The 14,134-nt window shown below is 39.1% G+C and overlaps 1 protein-coding gene across 4 annotated transcripts in view; it reads left to right on the top strand.

Annotated features, from left to right (window-relative positions):
- Positions 1–14,134, top strand: part of pld7 (phospholipase D family, member 7) — a 16,185-nt gene extending 2,051 nt beyond the window's left edge. Inside the window, exons 3-12 of one of the 4 annotated variants that reach the window (XM_089018971.1) lie at positions 1,824–2,645; positions 3,942–4,120; positions 4,267–4,447; positions 4,530–4,644; positions 6,524–6,651; positions 8,704–8,895; positions 10,585–10,724; positions 12,062–12,227; positions 12,594–12,693; positions 13,702–14,134. In XM_089018971.1, coding sequence (XP_088875097.1) covers positions 1,824–2,645; positions 3,942–4,120; positions 4,267–4,447; positions 4,530–4,644; positions 6,524–6,651; positions 8,704–8,895; positions 10,585–10,724; positions 12,062–12,227; positions 12,594–12,693; positions 13,702–13,904 — 2,226 coding nt within the window. In that variant the 3' untranslated portion in view covers positions 13,905–14,134. The remainder of the gene's footprint in view (positions 1–1,823; positions 2,646–3,941; positions 4,121–4,266; positions 4,448–4,529; positions 4,645–6,523; positions 6,652–8,703; positions 8,896–10,584; positions 10,725–12,061; positions 12,228–12,593; positions 12,694–13,701) is intronic. The other 3 variants (XM_089018979.1, XM_089018988.1, XM_089018996.1) reach the window with 3 other exon arrangements.

Here is a 14,134-nt window from a genome sequence, read left to right as displayed (position 1 = left end):
GTGGCAGCTCCGTGTGTATCCCGAAAAAAAGTTCATATGCCAAGGTAAAATTTTCATAAATGTAACGTAACCGAAAAGTTTGTAAGCCAAGGGGTTCGTAAACCGAGGTATCACCGTACAGTCGTTCAATAAACTCATTCATTTGTAGCTAATTAGCCGCAATTACGTTGAAATCATTACTGGCAATATACGTCCGATTCATCCCGCTGAGCATCTGTCGCCGCTCATTCTCATTTTAAGCTCAACAAAATTTCATGCCGCGAGGAAATTTTGCAAGTGCAAAAGTGTCAGTTGGGCAGCCGTTGACAAAGGGATGACGTGCTTACGAAAACTGCCAGGCATTAACTGACAAGTGCTCGTGACCTCCCCCCCTGTACAAACTACCTGAAACAATCTGTATTTTCCGGTGTATAAGACGCACCCAAAAGCCTTGATTTTCTTCCAAAGATGACCCTGCGCCTTATACGCCGATGTGCCTTATATGTGAAGTCATATTGAGCCATCTCACAATTACTGCCAGTAGCCACTGACTATTTCCCCATAGAAAAAGTAGTGCGTAACCCCAGCCTCTTGTAGTGCCTTATAATGTGGTGCGCCTTGTACATTAAAGTCTTGTTATATCGATATTGGTTATAGCGATAGTACTGCTTATTACAATACTATTTCTATGAACGCAAGGAGAAATTTTACATGCCGCAGGATCGGATATATCGATAGTCCGGTTATATCGATATTTTTTCTCCCGACTCCCGAGAATATCGATATAACGAGACTTTACTGTATTTGGAAAACTTTATTTCATTCATTGCAGGTGTATAAAAAATGTGTATTTTACATTTTTATACAAATGTAATTTGGATAAAAACTACATTTGTATAAAATTACAAATGTCATTTGCATAAAAAATACAAATTACATACAATTAATACATACCATAAATACATACAATAATTGAAATTACAAATTACATACAATGTAATTTTTATAAACAAAATATTTTTGTAAAATGTCATTAAAAAAGATAAACATTTGTATTTTATAAATTTAAATTTATTAAATGTATACATTTACTAATATACATTTCATTTTTAAAATGTATATTTTATTTTTCAAATAAATGTGTATTTTAAATTTATAACTTTGTATTTTATAAATGTTATAAAAAATTATATTTTACATTTTTATACAAATGTAATTTGGATAAAAATTACATTTGTATGAAATTACAATTCATCATCAATTCGTCATTTGCATAAAAAATACAAATTACATACAATTAATACATACAATAAATACATACAATAATTACAATTACAAATTACATACAATGTAATTTGTATATCAATTATATTAGTATATTTGTTTGTAAAATTTTCAAAAAATGTATAAAAAATTGTATTTTATAAATTAAAATGTATTAAATTTATAAATTTGTATTTTATTTTTCAAATAAATGTAATTAAATGTATTTCGTATAAAATGTATTTGTATAAAAATATATTTGTATAATTTTTTTGGTAAATGTCTAAAAATGTGTATTTTATAAATTTATGAATTTGTATTTCATTTTTAAAATGTATATTTTATTTTTTTAAATAAATGTGTATTTAGAAATTTGTATTTGAAATTGATAACTTTGTATTTTATAAAATGTGTATTTTATAAATTTTATAAAAAAATGTAATTTGTATAAAAATTACAAAATACATACAATAAATACATATACGTGTTATATATATATATATGTTATATTTCCAGGCATGAAATATGAAATTGAAGTGATATGATGCCCACGTTCTAATCCACTTTTGTGTCCTCCTTAGCAACTGAAGCGTTGCTCGGTGGCGTCGGACCGTCTCGGTGAGAATTCAACCAGAAGAGAATCCGATGAGAAAGACGACATGAACCGCAAGAGCGCCAAACCCGCCTCCCGCATCCCGACTTTCCACAAGCGGCCCGCCGTTGCCAGCGCGGAGCAGCTGCCCGTCATAAAAAAAGACCTCCCCGCCGTCACTGTCGTTCAGCCTCCCGACAAACAAGTAAATATTGACGCTCCCAAATCCAAATTAGCTGACGTTCGCGAGAAAATCATTCCCCAGCCATTTTTTCGCACCCCCAAAGTTGTCTTTGAGGCCCTCACCAGCCTAAGCAACGCGGAACCGACGGCGGCTGCCCCTCAAAGCTGCCCGTCGACGTCGGCGTTACCGCCCGATTTGATCGTAAGCCCCAGGCCCGCCCTCAGAGCAGACGAGAGTCTCTTGCCGGGGGACCACACCGCCGAGTCAAGCAGCTTAGCGTGCGCGGAGCCCCTCCCCCATGATGCACCTGCGGAAAAAAGTCCACCGAGGCCTTCCATCGCAGCTAAAATGAACATCCCTCTGAGAATTTTCAAAGAGCTCACTTGCAAGGCTAACGTTAGCCAAACGGAGGCTATTGTGGATGAAAAACCGCCATGGGATAGCCAAGATGCACACGCTAGCGGGTCAAAGGACGTAAGATCTTCAGACACGGATAGCGAGGAGGATCCGGCTTTGGGTGCGAAGGACGTCCATGACGGTCGGGATGTCGCCAAGGAAAAGGCGACGATGGATGACCAATCGGCTTCTCGGAAGGCGTCCAAAGCAGCTTCATCAAAGTTAACACAAGTGAGTTTTCACAATAAGTCATTATTATTGACTTTTAATTCGATAATAATAATAATAATAATACATTTAATTTCTAAGCACCTTTCAAAACTTTCAAGGTCACTTTACAGTCACAAAATGGTTTTTTCTGCGGGTGAGCAGCGCCAATAATCTATTGTATGTATCTATTGCTTATTTATTGTATGTATCAATATGTGCGTCTTTATTGTAGATACAATAGGCTTATTTACATACAATAAATTACATACAATAATTAAAATTACAAATTACATATAAATGTAATTTGTCTAAAAATTACATTTGTATCAAAATGTGTATTTTTTTTGTAAAATTTTAAACAAAATTTTCAAAAAATTATGAACAATTGTATTTTATTTGTGTTTTATTTTTAAAATTTGTATTTTATTTTTTAAATATATTTGTATTGTTTATAAATGTGTATTTTATATTTTATACATTTGTATAAACATTACAAATGTAATTTGCATAAAAATTACCAATTACAATAAATACATACAATGAATTGCATAAAATAATTAAAATTACAAATGACACAAATGTTAATTTGTGTAAAAATTACATTTGTATAAAAATGTGTATTCTACAAATTTTATAATTTTTATTTTATAAATTTTAATTTATAAATTTGTATTTTATTTCTAAAATGTGTATTTAATTTTTTAAATAATTTTTTAAAATTTTAAGTTAATAAATTTGTATTTTATAAAATACTACTGTATAATAATGTTATTTTATTTACCTTTGTGATGGTCATTGATGTAGTTGCCTCTTGATGATATCTGAGTGAAGTTGCCTTGCTTTCTCGGCAATAATACCCTCACTCACACTGTCCCCTGCTAGCTGCTTTTCATTAATCCAAATCAACAGAAGTTTTTGAACCTCTTCTATTGCCTGAGACCGTTGCTTAGACAACACCCTTAGTCACACATAGCAATGGGCGACTTAGCATACTGGTACTAGCACGCTAAGTCACACAAACGCACACGACCGTAATTTTGTTTTGTGTCCTCTTTGGCTGAACACGAGCCTGTGGTGGGGTCTTTTTCTGTACCAAATTAGCAAAAGTACTCCACTCAATAACAAACCACACCTGCACTTGAAGTAAGATAGTGACGAAAACTAGTCCGCCAGCTACCGTGGCGCTCCGTGTGTTTGTATGCCAAGATCATATTCTCGCAAAGTTAATGTTCGTAAGGCGAAAAGTTTGTTAGCTAAATAAAGTCTTCGTAAGCTGAGGTATCACTGTAAATAAAGTGCCTCCCTCTATCTTTGCAGAAATCCCAACACGGTGGCTACGCCTTCTTCTTTGCGCTCCCGTTGACTCTGCTGCTCGTTGGTTTCCACGCGTGGCGCTTTGGCCTTCCCATGTCGGTCAGCGAATTTGCCGCTCATCTGGAGCTGCAATGGCTGGAGGGCATTCGCCCCATCACGGAGCAATGTAGCCGTGATTGCAGGTGTGCAAATTGCTAGCGTCATATTTCACATCATTTAGCACAAAAATGTAATATGGCGGGGGGAATGGGAGGAACTCTTGTCTCCACTAACTGCGACCAAACTGCAAAAAATCGGAGCCCTACTATAGATGTATTTCTGCTTTTAGAGTCCACCTGGTGGAGAGCATCCCCGTGGGCTTGTACCCCTCCAACCCGTCCCCGCAGCAGCGAACCACGGCCAGCTGGTTGAGGCTGCTGGATAAAGCCAACAGCTCGGTTAGCATCGCCGGCTACTACGTGTCACTCAGGAGCAACGATCCCGAATTTGCCGATTCACTCGACATTCAGGCGAGAAAAACAACCACCGGGGGGGGGGGGGTCACGTGACCGTCATATCGCCACGTTCTCACATTGTCACGTATGTTTCCAGGGAAGGCAGATTTTTCAGCAACTCCAGCAACTAACTTCTAAACACGTCAACCTCAATATCGCCGTCAACGGTCCACAGACGATGACTCGGGACACTAGCGAATTGGCGGCGGCGGGTATGTCAACGCTTTGTTGTTAAAAAACCGCCGCATGAACCTCACACTGACATGGAAGCGTTTGTTTTTTTTTTTTTTTTTTTTTGTAATTTTTTATCATGCAGTGATAGCTTTCTAGCAGTTACTTAGTTATTGAATTAGCTGTCTATTAGCGAGCTAGCTTTCTATCTGAGTTACTTCCGGGTTGAGTGAAGGCCTAGCTAGCTATCTGCTAGCTATCCATTAGCTAGCTTTATATCCGAGTTAGTTATCAAATTAGCTATCTATTAGCTAGCTAGCTTTCTATCCGAGTTACTTAGTTCTCGAATTAGCTGTCTATTAGCTAGCTAGCTTTCTATCCGAGTTACTTCCGGTTTGAGTGAAGCCCTAGCTAGCTATCTGTTCGCTATCTATTAGCTAGGTTTCAATCCGAGTTAGTTATTGAATTAGCTGTCTATTAGCTTGCTATCTTTCTAGCAGTTACTTCGTTATTGAATTAGCTGTCTATAAGCTTTTCGGTTAACAACGAACGTTAATTTTATGAAAATTTAACCTTGGCATACAAACTATTTTTCGGGATACACATGGAGCGCCACAATAAGTGATGTGTCGTTCGCGAACGAGCCCGTTCTCCTAACAAGAAAATGGCAGCCGGCTTGTTTTGCTCCTCTATTCCCCGCCCCCAGTCTACGGTTAAAGCCACGTGATTGGTCAAGAACGCAGCAGTGAGGGGAGGTGGTTTAAACATTAAAGAGACAGGCAGACGACAGAGAGAGAGTGAGAAAATAGATAGAAAACAGTGACATTTGGACTCGTTTCAACTTTGATAGTTCAAAGGCTGACTGTAGACTGCAAGGTTAAAATATCCCATCAATCAGATATTATTTGTTATTTAGTTTTTTTTTGTTCTTTTGACTTCAAGACTTTCCACAAGCTCATGTATTTTGTTTTTCTACTTTCATTCCTTTCATCAATTTGCTGCTGTGAAATGTAAATTTCTCCACTGTAAAACTAATAAAGGCTAATCCAATCCAATCAGGCTCCACAAATAACCCGCACAAGCCATCTGTACACTTGATGCAAAAAGCTATTAACCCATCTAAACAGCACAATTGATGAGGAACAAGGTAAAATTATCGTAGAGAAAGCACCTACAAAGGATCATTCCTCAAGATGGTGAAAGAAGAAGGCTACGTTCCTCATCAAGTGTTTAATGCTGATGAAACCGGCCGCTCCATTCCATCAAGGCATCAACGACCATCACAAAGGTCAATAAAACCTCTTTATTATATAGTACAGTTTATTTCTTTAATAAAATGCCATAGCACATTTATTATACATAAGGCTTAGAAAGTAGAAAATTATGTTTTATGGGGATCCGGGAACGGATTATTCTCATTTTAATGGTTTCCTATGGGAAATTATATTTTGGGATACACACTTCGCCTTACACACTTTGTCTGGGAACCAATTAAGTTTGTAAGCCAAGGTATTACATGATGAATAAAAATAAGAATCCATTTCATTTCTAAGCTGTCATAACCGTCCCGACGCCGATTTCTGTGAATAATAATAATAATAATAATAATAATAATAAATACATTTCATTTCTAAGCACCTTTCAAAACTCTCAAGGTCACTTTACAGTCACAGGATCAGTTTTTCTGTGGGTGAACAGCAGCTGCCACACGCGCCAGTGTTCACTCAACCCGGAAGTAACTCAAATAGATAGAAAGCTAGCTAATATATAGCTAATAGGTAGCTAGATAGCTAGCTAGCTAGGTAGCTATATAGATTGCAGATAGCTCGCTAGGTAGCTATCTAGATAGCAAATAGCTAGCTATCTAGCTAGATAGCCAGAATAATACATTTCATTTTTGTGTTTTTGTTTATTGATCAGGTGCCAAGATCAAGGAGGTTGATCTGAAGTCCATATCGGGAGGAATCTTACACACCAAGATGATGGTGATTGATCAGAAGCACTTCTACTTGGGGAGCGCCAACATGGATTGGTGCTCTTTGACTCAGGTGAAAGGGACAGGCGCAGTTCGTTCAAGTTGGGGGTGCGCCTTGTACTCCGGTGCGCCTTATATATGGAAAAAGTTTGAAAAGCCATCATTCATTGTGGGTGCGCCTTATACTCCTGTGCTCCTTATATATGGAAAAAGTTTGAAAATACATCATTCATTCGGGGTGCGCCTTATATCTGGATAATGTTCAAAAAAATACACCAGTCATTGAATGTGCGCCTTATAGTCTGGTGCACTGTATGTATGGAAAACGTTTCTAAATACTCCATTCATTGGGTATGCGCCGTATACTCCGGTGCGCCTTAAATATGGAAAAAGTTTGAAAATACACCATTCATTGGGGGTGCGTCTTATACACCGGTGCGCCTTATATATGGAAAAAGTTGTTAAAATACATCATTCATTTGGGGTGCGCCTTATACTCCGGTGCCATATATATTTATATGGAAAAAGTTTGAAAATACATCATTCATTGGGGGTGCGCCTTATACACCGGTGTGCCTTATATATGGAAATGTTTGAAAATACACCATTCATTGGGGGGTGCGCCTTATATGCCATTGCGCCTTATATATGTAAAATTTTTGAAAATATATCATTCATTGGGGGTTCGCCTTATATATAGAAAATGTTTGAAAATACACCATTCATTGGGGGGTGCACCTTATACTCCGGTGGTGCACCTTATATATGAAAACGTTTTAAAATACACCATTCATTGGGCGGTACAACTTATACTCTTACTTATACTCAACTTATACTTAGATATGTAACATTTTTGAAAATACATCATTCATTGGTGGTGCGCCTTATACTCTAGTGCGCCTTGTATACGGAAAATGTTTGAAAATACATCATTCGGGGTGCGCCTTATATATGGAAAAAGTGTGAAAATACACCATTGGAGGTGCGCTTTATACACCGGTGCGTCTTATATATGGACATGTTTGAAAATAAACCATTCATTGGGGGGTGCACTTTATAGTACGGTGGTGCACCTTATATATGGAAACATTTGAAAATACACCATTCATTGGGCGGTGCAACTTATACTCCAGTGCGCCTTATATATAAAAATTTTGAAAATACGTCATTCATTGGGGGTGCGCCTTGTACTCTGGTGCACCTTCTATATGGAAAAAAATTGAAAATACACTATTCATTGGGGTGCGCCTTGTACTCTGGTGCGCCTTGTATCTGGAAAAAAAATTGAAAATACACTATTCATTGGGGTGCGCCTTGTATCTGGAAAAAAAATTGAAAATACACTATTCATTGGGGTGCGCCTTGTACTCTGGTGCACCTTGTATATTGAAAAAATTGAAAATACACCATTCATTGGGCGGTGCAACTTATACTCCAGTGCGCCTTATATATAAAAATTTTGAAAATACGTCATTCATTGGGGGTGCGCCTTGTACTCTGGTGCACCTTCTATATGGAAAAAAATTGAAAATACACTATTCATTGGGGTGCGCCTTGTACTCTGGTGCGCCTTGTATCTGGAAAAAAAATTGAAAATACACTATTCATTGGGGTGCGCCTTGTATCTGGAAAAAAAATTGAAAATACACTATTCATTGGGGTGCGCCTTGTACTCTGGTGCACCTTGTATATTGAAAAAATTGAAAATACACTATTCATTGGGGTGCGCCTTGTACACTGGTGCGCCTTGTATCTGGAAAAAAAAATGAAAATACACTATTCATTGGGGTTCGCCTTGTACTCTGGTGCGCCTTGTATCTGGAAAAAGTTTGAAAATCCAATATTCATTGGGGTGCGCCTTGTACTCTGGTGTGCCTTGTATATGTAAGACGTTCGAAAATACATAATTAATTGAGGGTGCGCCTTATACTCCGGTGCGCCTTATATATGGAAATGTTTGAAAATACATCATTCATTGGGGGGGTGCGCCTTATACTCCTATGCGCCTTATATAATGAAAAAGTTTGAAAATCCACTATTCATTGGGGGTGCGCCTTATACTCCGATGCGCCTTATACACCGTAAAATACGGTATTTTTGGAACACTTTACTTGGTCTTTCCCAGGTGAAGGAGGTGGGCGTCGCGGTGGAGGATTGCGGCTGCCTTGCTCAGGACGCAGCTCGTATCTTTGAGGTCTACTGGAGCCTCAACGGAACGCTGCCGCCGTATTGGCCGGCTCGCTTCACGGCGCTAACCAGCGCCGAGCGGCCTCTGCACATCAACTTGAATGGCGTCCCGGCGCGAGTCTACTTGTCCGTGAGTTCAACCGTCACTTTTGGAAGATGTCCGTTGAATTTGTCCAAGCTAATAGATAGCTAATTCGATAACTAAGTAACTCTGATAGTACGCTAGCTAATGATAGCTAATAGATAGCTAGCTATGCCTTCACTCAACCCTGAAATAAATCAGATAGAAAGCTAGCTAATAGCTAATTCGATAACTAACTCGGATAGAAATCTAGCTAGCAGATAACTAGCTAAGCCTTCACTCAACCCGGAAGTAACTCAGAGAGAAAGCTAGCTAGCTAATAGACAGCTAATTCAATAACGAAGTAACTGCTAGAAAGATAGCAAGCTAATAGACAGCTAATTCAATAACTAACTTGGATTGAAACCTAGCTAATAGATAGCGAACAGATAGCTAGCTAGGGCTTCACTCAACCCGGAAGTAACTCGGATAGAAAGCTAGCTAGCTAATAGACAGCTAATTCGAGAACTAAGTAACTCAGATAGAAAGCTAGCTAGCTAATAGATAGCTAATTTGATAACTAACTCAGATATAAAGCTAGCTAATGGATAGCTAGCAGATAGCTAGCTAGGCCTTCACTCAACCCGGAAGTAACTCAGATAGAAAGCTAGCTCGCTAATAGACAGCTAATTCAATAACTAAGTAACTGCTAGAAAGCTAGCAAGCTAATAGACAGCTAATTCGACAACTAACTCGGATTGAAGCCTAGCTAATAGATAGCTAACAGATAGCTTGCTAGGCCTACACTCAACCCGGAAGTAACTCAGATAAAAAGCTAGCTAGCTAATAGACAGCTAATTCGATAACTAAGTAACTCTGATAGAAAGCTAGCTAATGATAGCTAACAGATAGATAGCTAGGCCTTCACTCAACCCGGAAGTAACTCAGATAGAAAGCTAGCTAGCTAATTCGATAACTATGTAACTCAGATAGAAAGCTAGCAAGCTAATAGACAGCTAATTCGAGAACTAAGTAACTCTGATAGAAAGCTAGCTAGCTAATAGATAGCTAATTTGATAACTAACTCGGATATAAAGCTAGCTAATGGATAGCTAGCAGATAGCTAGCTAGGCCTTCACTCAACCCGGAAGTAACTCAGATAGAAAGCTAGCTCGCTAATAGACAGCTAATTCAATAACTAAGTAACTGCTAGAAAGCTAGCAAGCTAATAGACAGCTAATTCGATAACTAACTCGGATTGACGCCTAGCTAATAGATAGCTAACAGATAGCTAGCTAGGCCTACACTCAACCCAGAAGTAACTCAGATAAAAAGCTAGCTAGCTAATAGACAGCTAATTGGATAACTAAGTAACTGATAGAAAGTTAGCAAGCTAATAGACAGCTAATTCGATAAATAAGTAACTCTGATAGAAAGCTAGCTAATGATAGCTAACAGATAGATAGCTAGGCCTTCACTCAACCCGGAAGTAACTCAGATAGAAAGCTAGCTAGCTAATTCGATAACTAAGTAACTCGGATAGAAAGCTAGCAAGCTAATAGACAGCTAATTCGATAACTAAGTAACTCTGATAGAAAGCTAGCTAATGATAGCTAACAGATAGCTAGCTAGGCCTTCACTCAACCAGGAAGTAACTCAGATAGAAAGCTATCTAGCCAATAGACAGCTAATTCGATAACTAACTCTGATAGTAAGCTAGCTAATAGATAGCTAACAGATAGCTTGTGTCTTCTCCAGAGTGCTCCGCCGCAGATCTCTGCGCGTGAACGCTCAAGCGATCTGTCCACCATTTTGTCCGTCATCGAAGATGCACGGGAATTCCTTTACGTGTCGGTCACAAACTACCTTCCTCTGTCTGAGTTCACCAAGCCACTCAGGTAACGGACACTTTATTTATCTGCCAAGATGTGTTATATAGAATTAACCGTTTGTATAGCTCTCATTTACGGTGTATAAGGCGCATCCCAAATGTATTGTGTATTTGTATTTTTTTCCATATAGAAATGACACTAGACTGTAAGGCGCACCTTCAATGAATGAAAAAAAAAATCAAAATATAATATATATATATATATATATAAAGTCGAAAAGTTTTCCAAATACAGTGATACCTTGGCTTACGAACTTAATCGGTTCCCAGACATTGTGTAAAGCAAAAAGTGTGTATCCCAAAAAATAATTTCCCATAGGAAACCATTAAAACGAGAATAATCCGTTCCCAGGTCCCCATAAAACATAATTTTCAACTAAATACGCCTTACAACTACACAAAATATACCTTATTCTAAGTATAATAAATGTGCTATGGTATTGTAATTAAAGAAATAAACAGTACAGTATAATAAAGTCATTTTATTGACCTTTGTGATGGTCGTTGATGGCTTGATGGAATGGAGTGGCCGGTTTCCACAGCATTAAACACTTGATGAGGAACATCGACTTCTTCTTTCACCATCTTGAGGAATGATCCCTTGTAGGTGCTTTCTCTACCTAGTTCCTCATCAATTGTGTTCTGTTTAGCTGGGTTGATAGCTTTGTGCATCAAGTGTACAGATGGCTTGTGCGGTTTATTTGTGGAGCCTGATTGATGGGATATTTTAACCCTGCAGTCTACACTACCTTTGAACTATTGAAGTTGAAACGAGTCCAAATGTCACTGTTTTCTATCCATTTTGTCACTCTCTCTCTCTGTCGGTTCTTGACCAATCACGTGGCTTTAACCAAAGACTGTGGGCGGGGAATAGAGGACAAAAAAATGTCAGCAGCCATTTTCTTTTTTGGAGAATGGCTTCACTCTATGTCTGTAAACACCCCCCCCCCCACTGCTGCGTTCTTGACCAATCACGTGGCTGTAACCGAAGACTGGGGGCGGGGAATGGAGGACAAAAAGTGCCATACCGGAGCATAATGCGCTTTTGTCCATATACAGCACAGTCATGCCTCAAAATGGATGATGAATACATGAAATAATAACAACAGTAAAGCTAATGAATGCTGTATGCTGCTCTCTGCGACCCGCTGTTTTACCGTACTGTACTGTAAAGGTGCTCCCCTACTTACGACCATTCGAGTTATGAACAATGATACATACGAACAGTTTTGTAGTAATAAATGGTGGACTTTTTCCATATATGGACTCCATTTTGGACACCCCTGCACCAGGAAATATAAACATTGAGACCGTATTGGTCAATTTTCCCGCCCTCCCTCTCAGGTTCTGGCCCGCCATCGACTCCGCCCTGCGCTCCGCAGCCTGCACCCGAGGTCTGAAAATCCGTCTCCTGGTCAGCTGCTGGCAGGAGTCGCCTGCCGCCATGTTCACCTTCTTGCAGTCGCTTCTGGTTCTCAACAGGCCGCCCATGAAATGTGACATCGACGTGGTGAGTCATTCAACCATGTGGTTAATTCCTAAATGATATGGGTCTGTAGTTATATGAGCATGAAATGAGGACGACTGTCCAAATTACATATTGCTATATAGCAAATAGATAGCCAGCCCGGTAGCTAGCCAATAGATAGCAAATGAATAGCAAATATATAGCTAGCAGATAGATAGATAGCAAATAGCTAGCTAGCTCATAGATAGCAAATACATAGCAAATGGATAGCGAATAGATAGCCACCTAGGTAGCTAGCTAGATAGCAAATTTCCTATGGGAAATTAATGTTTAGTAGACACACATTTTGTGAATAAGCAAGGGAATACTGTACAAGTCTGAATCTTGTTTTGTTTTGTTTCAATGCAGAAAATTTTCACGGTGCCTTCAACAGCAGAGCAGATGAATCTCCCGTTTGGTCGAGTCAACCATGCCAAGTACATGGTCACAGACCGAGTCTTCTATATCGGTCAGTCTGGTCATTCCTTCCCTTTTTTTTCATGCAGACATTCTTGCAAATGAGTTACAGTGATACCTCGGTTTACGAACCCCTTGGATTACCAACTTTTCAGTTTACGAACGTTAAATTTATGAACATTTAACCTTGGCATATGAACTTTTTTTCGGGATACACACGGAGCTGCCACAATGAGTGATGTGTCGTTCGCGAACGAGCCCGTTCTGCTAACAACAAAATGGCAGCCGACTGTTTTGGTCCTCTATTCCCCGCCCCTAGTCTTCGGTTAAAGTCACGTGATTGGTCAAGAACGCAGCAATGAGGGGGTGGAGGTTACTGACAGAGAGAGGGTGAGGCTGTTAAACATTAAAGAGACAGGCAGACGACAGAGAATGAGAAAATAGATCGAAAACTGAAATTTGGACTCGTTTCAACTTTGATAGTTCAATGGAAGAGTGTAGACTGCAAGGTTAAAATATTCCATCAATCAGGCTCCACAAATAACCCGCACAAGCCATCTGTACACTTGATGCAAAAAGCTATCAACCCAGCTAAACAGAACACAATTCCGAATCAGAAAACGTTTATTCGTCCCACAATAGAGACATTTGATGAGGAACTAGGTAAAATTATGGCAGAGAAAGCACCTACAGGGGATCATTCCTCAAGATGGTGAAAGAAGGCGGCTACGTTCCTCATCAAGTGTTTAATGCTGATGAAACCGGCCACTCCATTCCATCAAGCCATCAACGACCATCACAAAGGTCAATAAAACAACTTTATTATACTGTACAATTGATTTCTTTCATTATAATACCATAGCACGTTTATTATACATAAAATAAGGCATATTTTGTGTAGTTTAAAGAAAATTAGAAAGTAGAAAATTACGTTTTATGGGGACCCAGGAACGGATTATTCTCATTTTAATGGTTTCTGATGGGAAATTAATTTTTGGGATACACACTTTCCTCCTTACACACTCTTTCTGTGTATTACATTTTCCCCCCATGTGAACAGGCACCTCCGACTGGTCCGAGACGTACTTCACGCAAACCGCCGGGGTGAGTTTGGTGGTGAACCAGACCGACTCTGAGGTCAAACAAGGTCAACAGACTCTACAGAGTCAAGCTGAAGAACTCTTCCTTCGAGATTGGGGGTCACATTACGCAAGCTCGCTATTGGCCGCCGACGTCAGAGTCTGCCCTCGTATGCCGCACTGAATTATTGACGCTGCTGTTTTTGCTGTTTTGACATTTTCCATGTCTTGTTTTTGATTTTGAAGAGTGACGACCGACCGCGGGAAACGTTTGTGTATACTGCAATTGCCGTTTTTACGGTTGCTTTCAAATTGTATATTTGTACAGTTTGGATGCTCAGTGGTGGCGTTAATCTGAGGCTGCAATTTGTATATGTTCTGCACGTTATTTCTTTTAAAAATGAAAAATGTTTA

The sequence above is a fragment of the Hippocampus bargibanti genome, linkage group LG02 (genome assembly GCF_051943395.1).
Source record: "Hippocampus bargibanti isolate YZ-2025 linkage group LG02, ASM5194339v1, whole genome shotgun sequence".
In the NCBI taxonomy this organism is placed as follows: domain Eukaryota; kingdom Metazoa; phylum Chordata; class Actinopteri; order Syngnathiformes; family Syngnathidae; genus Hippocampus; species Hippocampus bargibanti.
The sequence above is the reverse complement of the archived record's forward strand: the minus strand, read 5'-3'. Positions and strand labels throughout refer to the sequence as shown.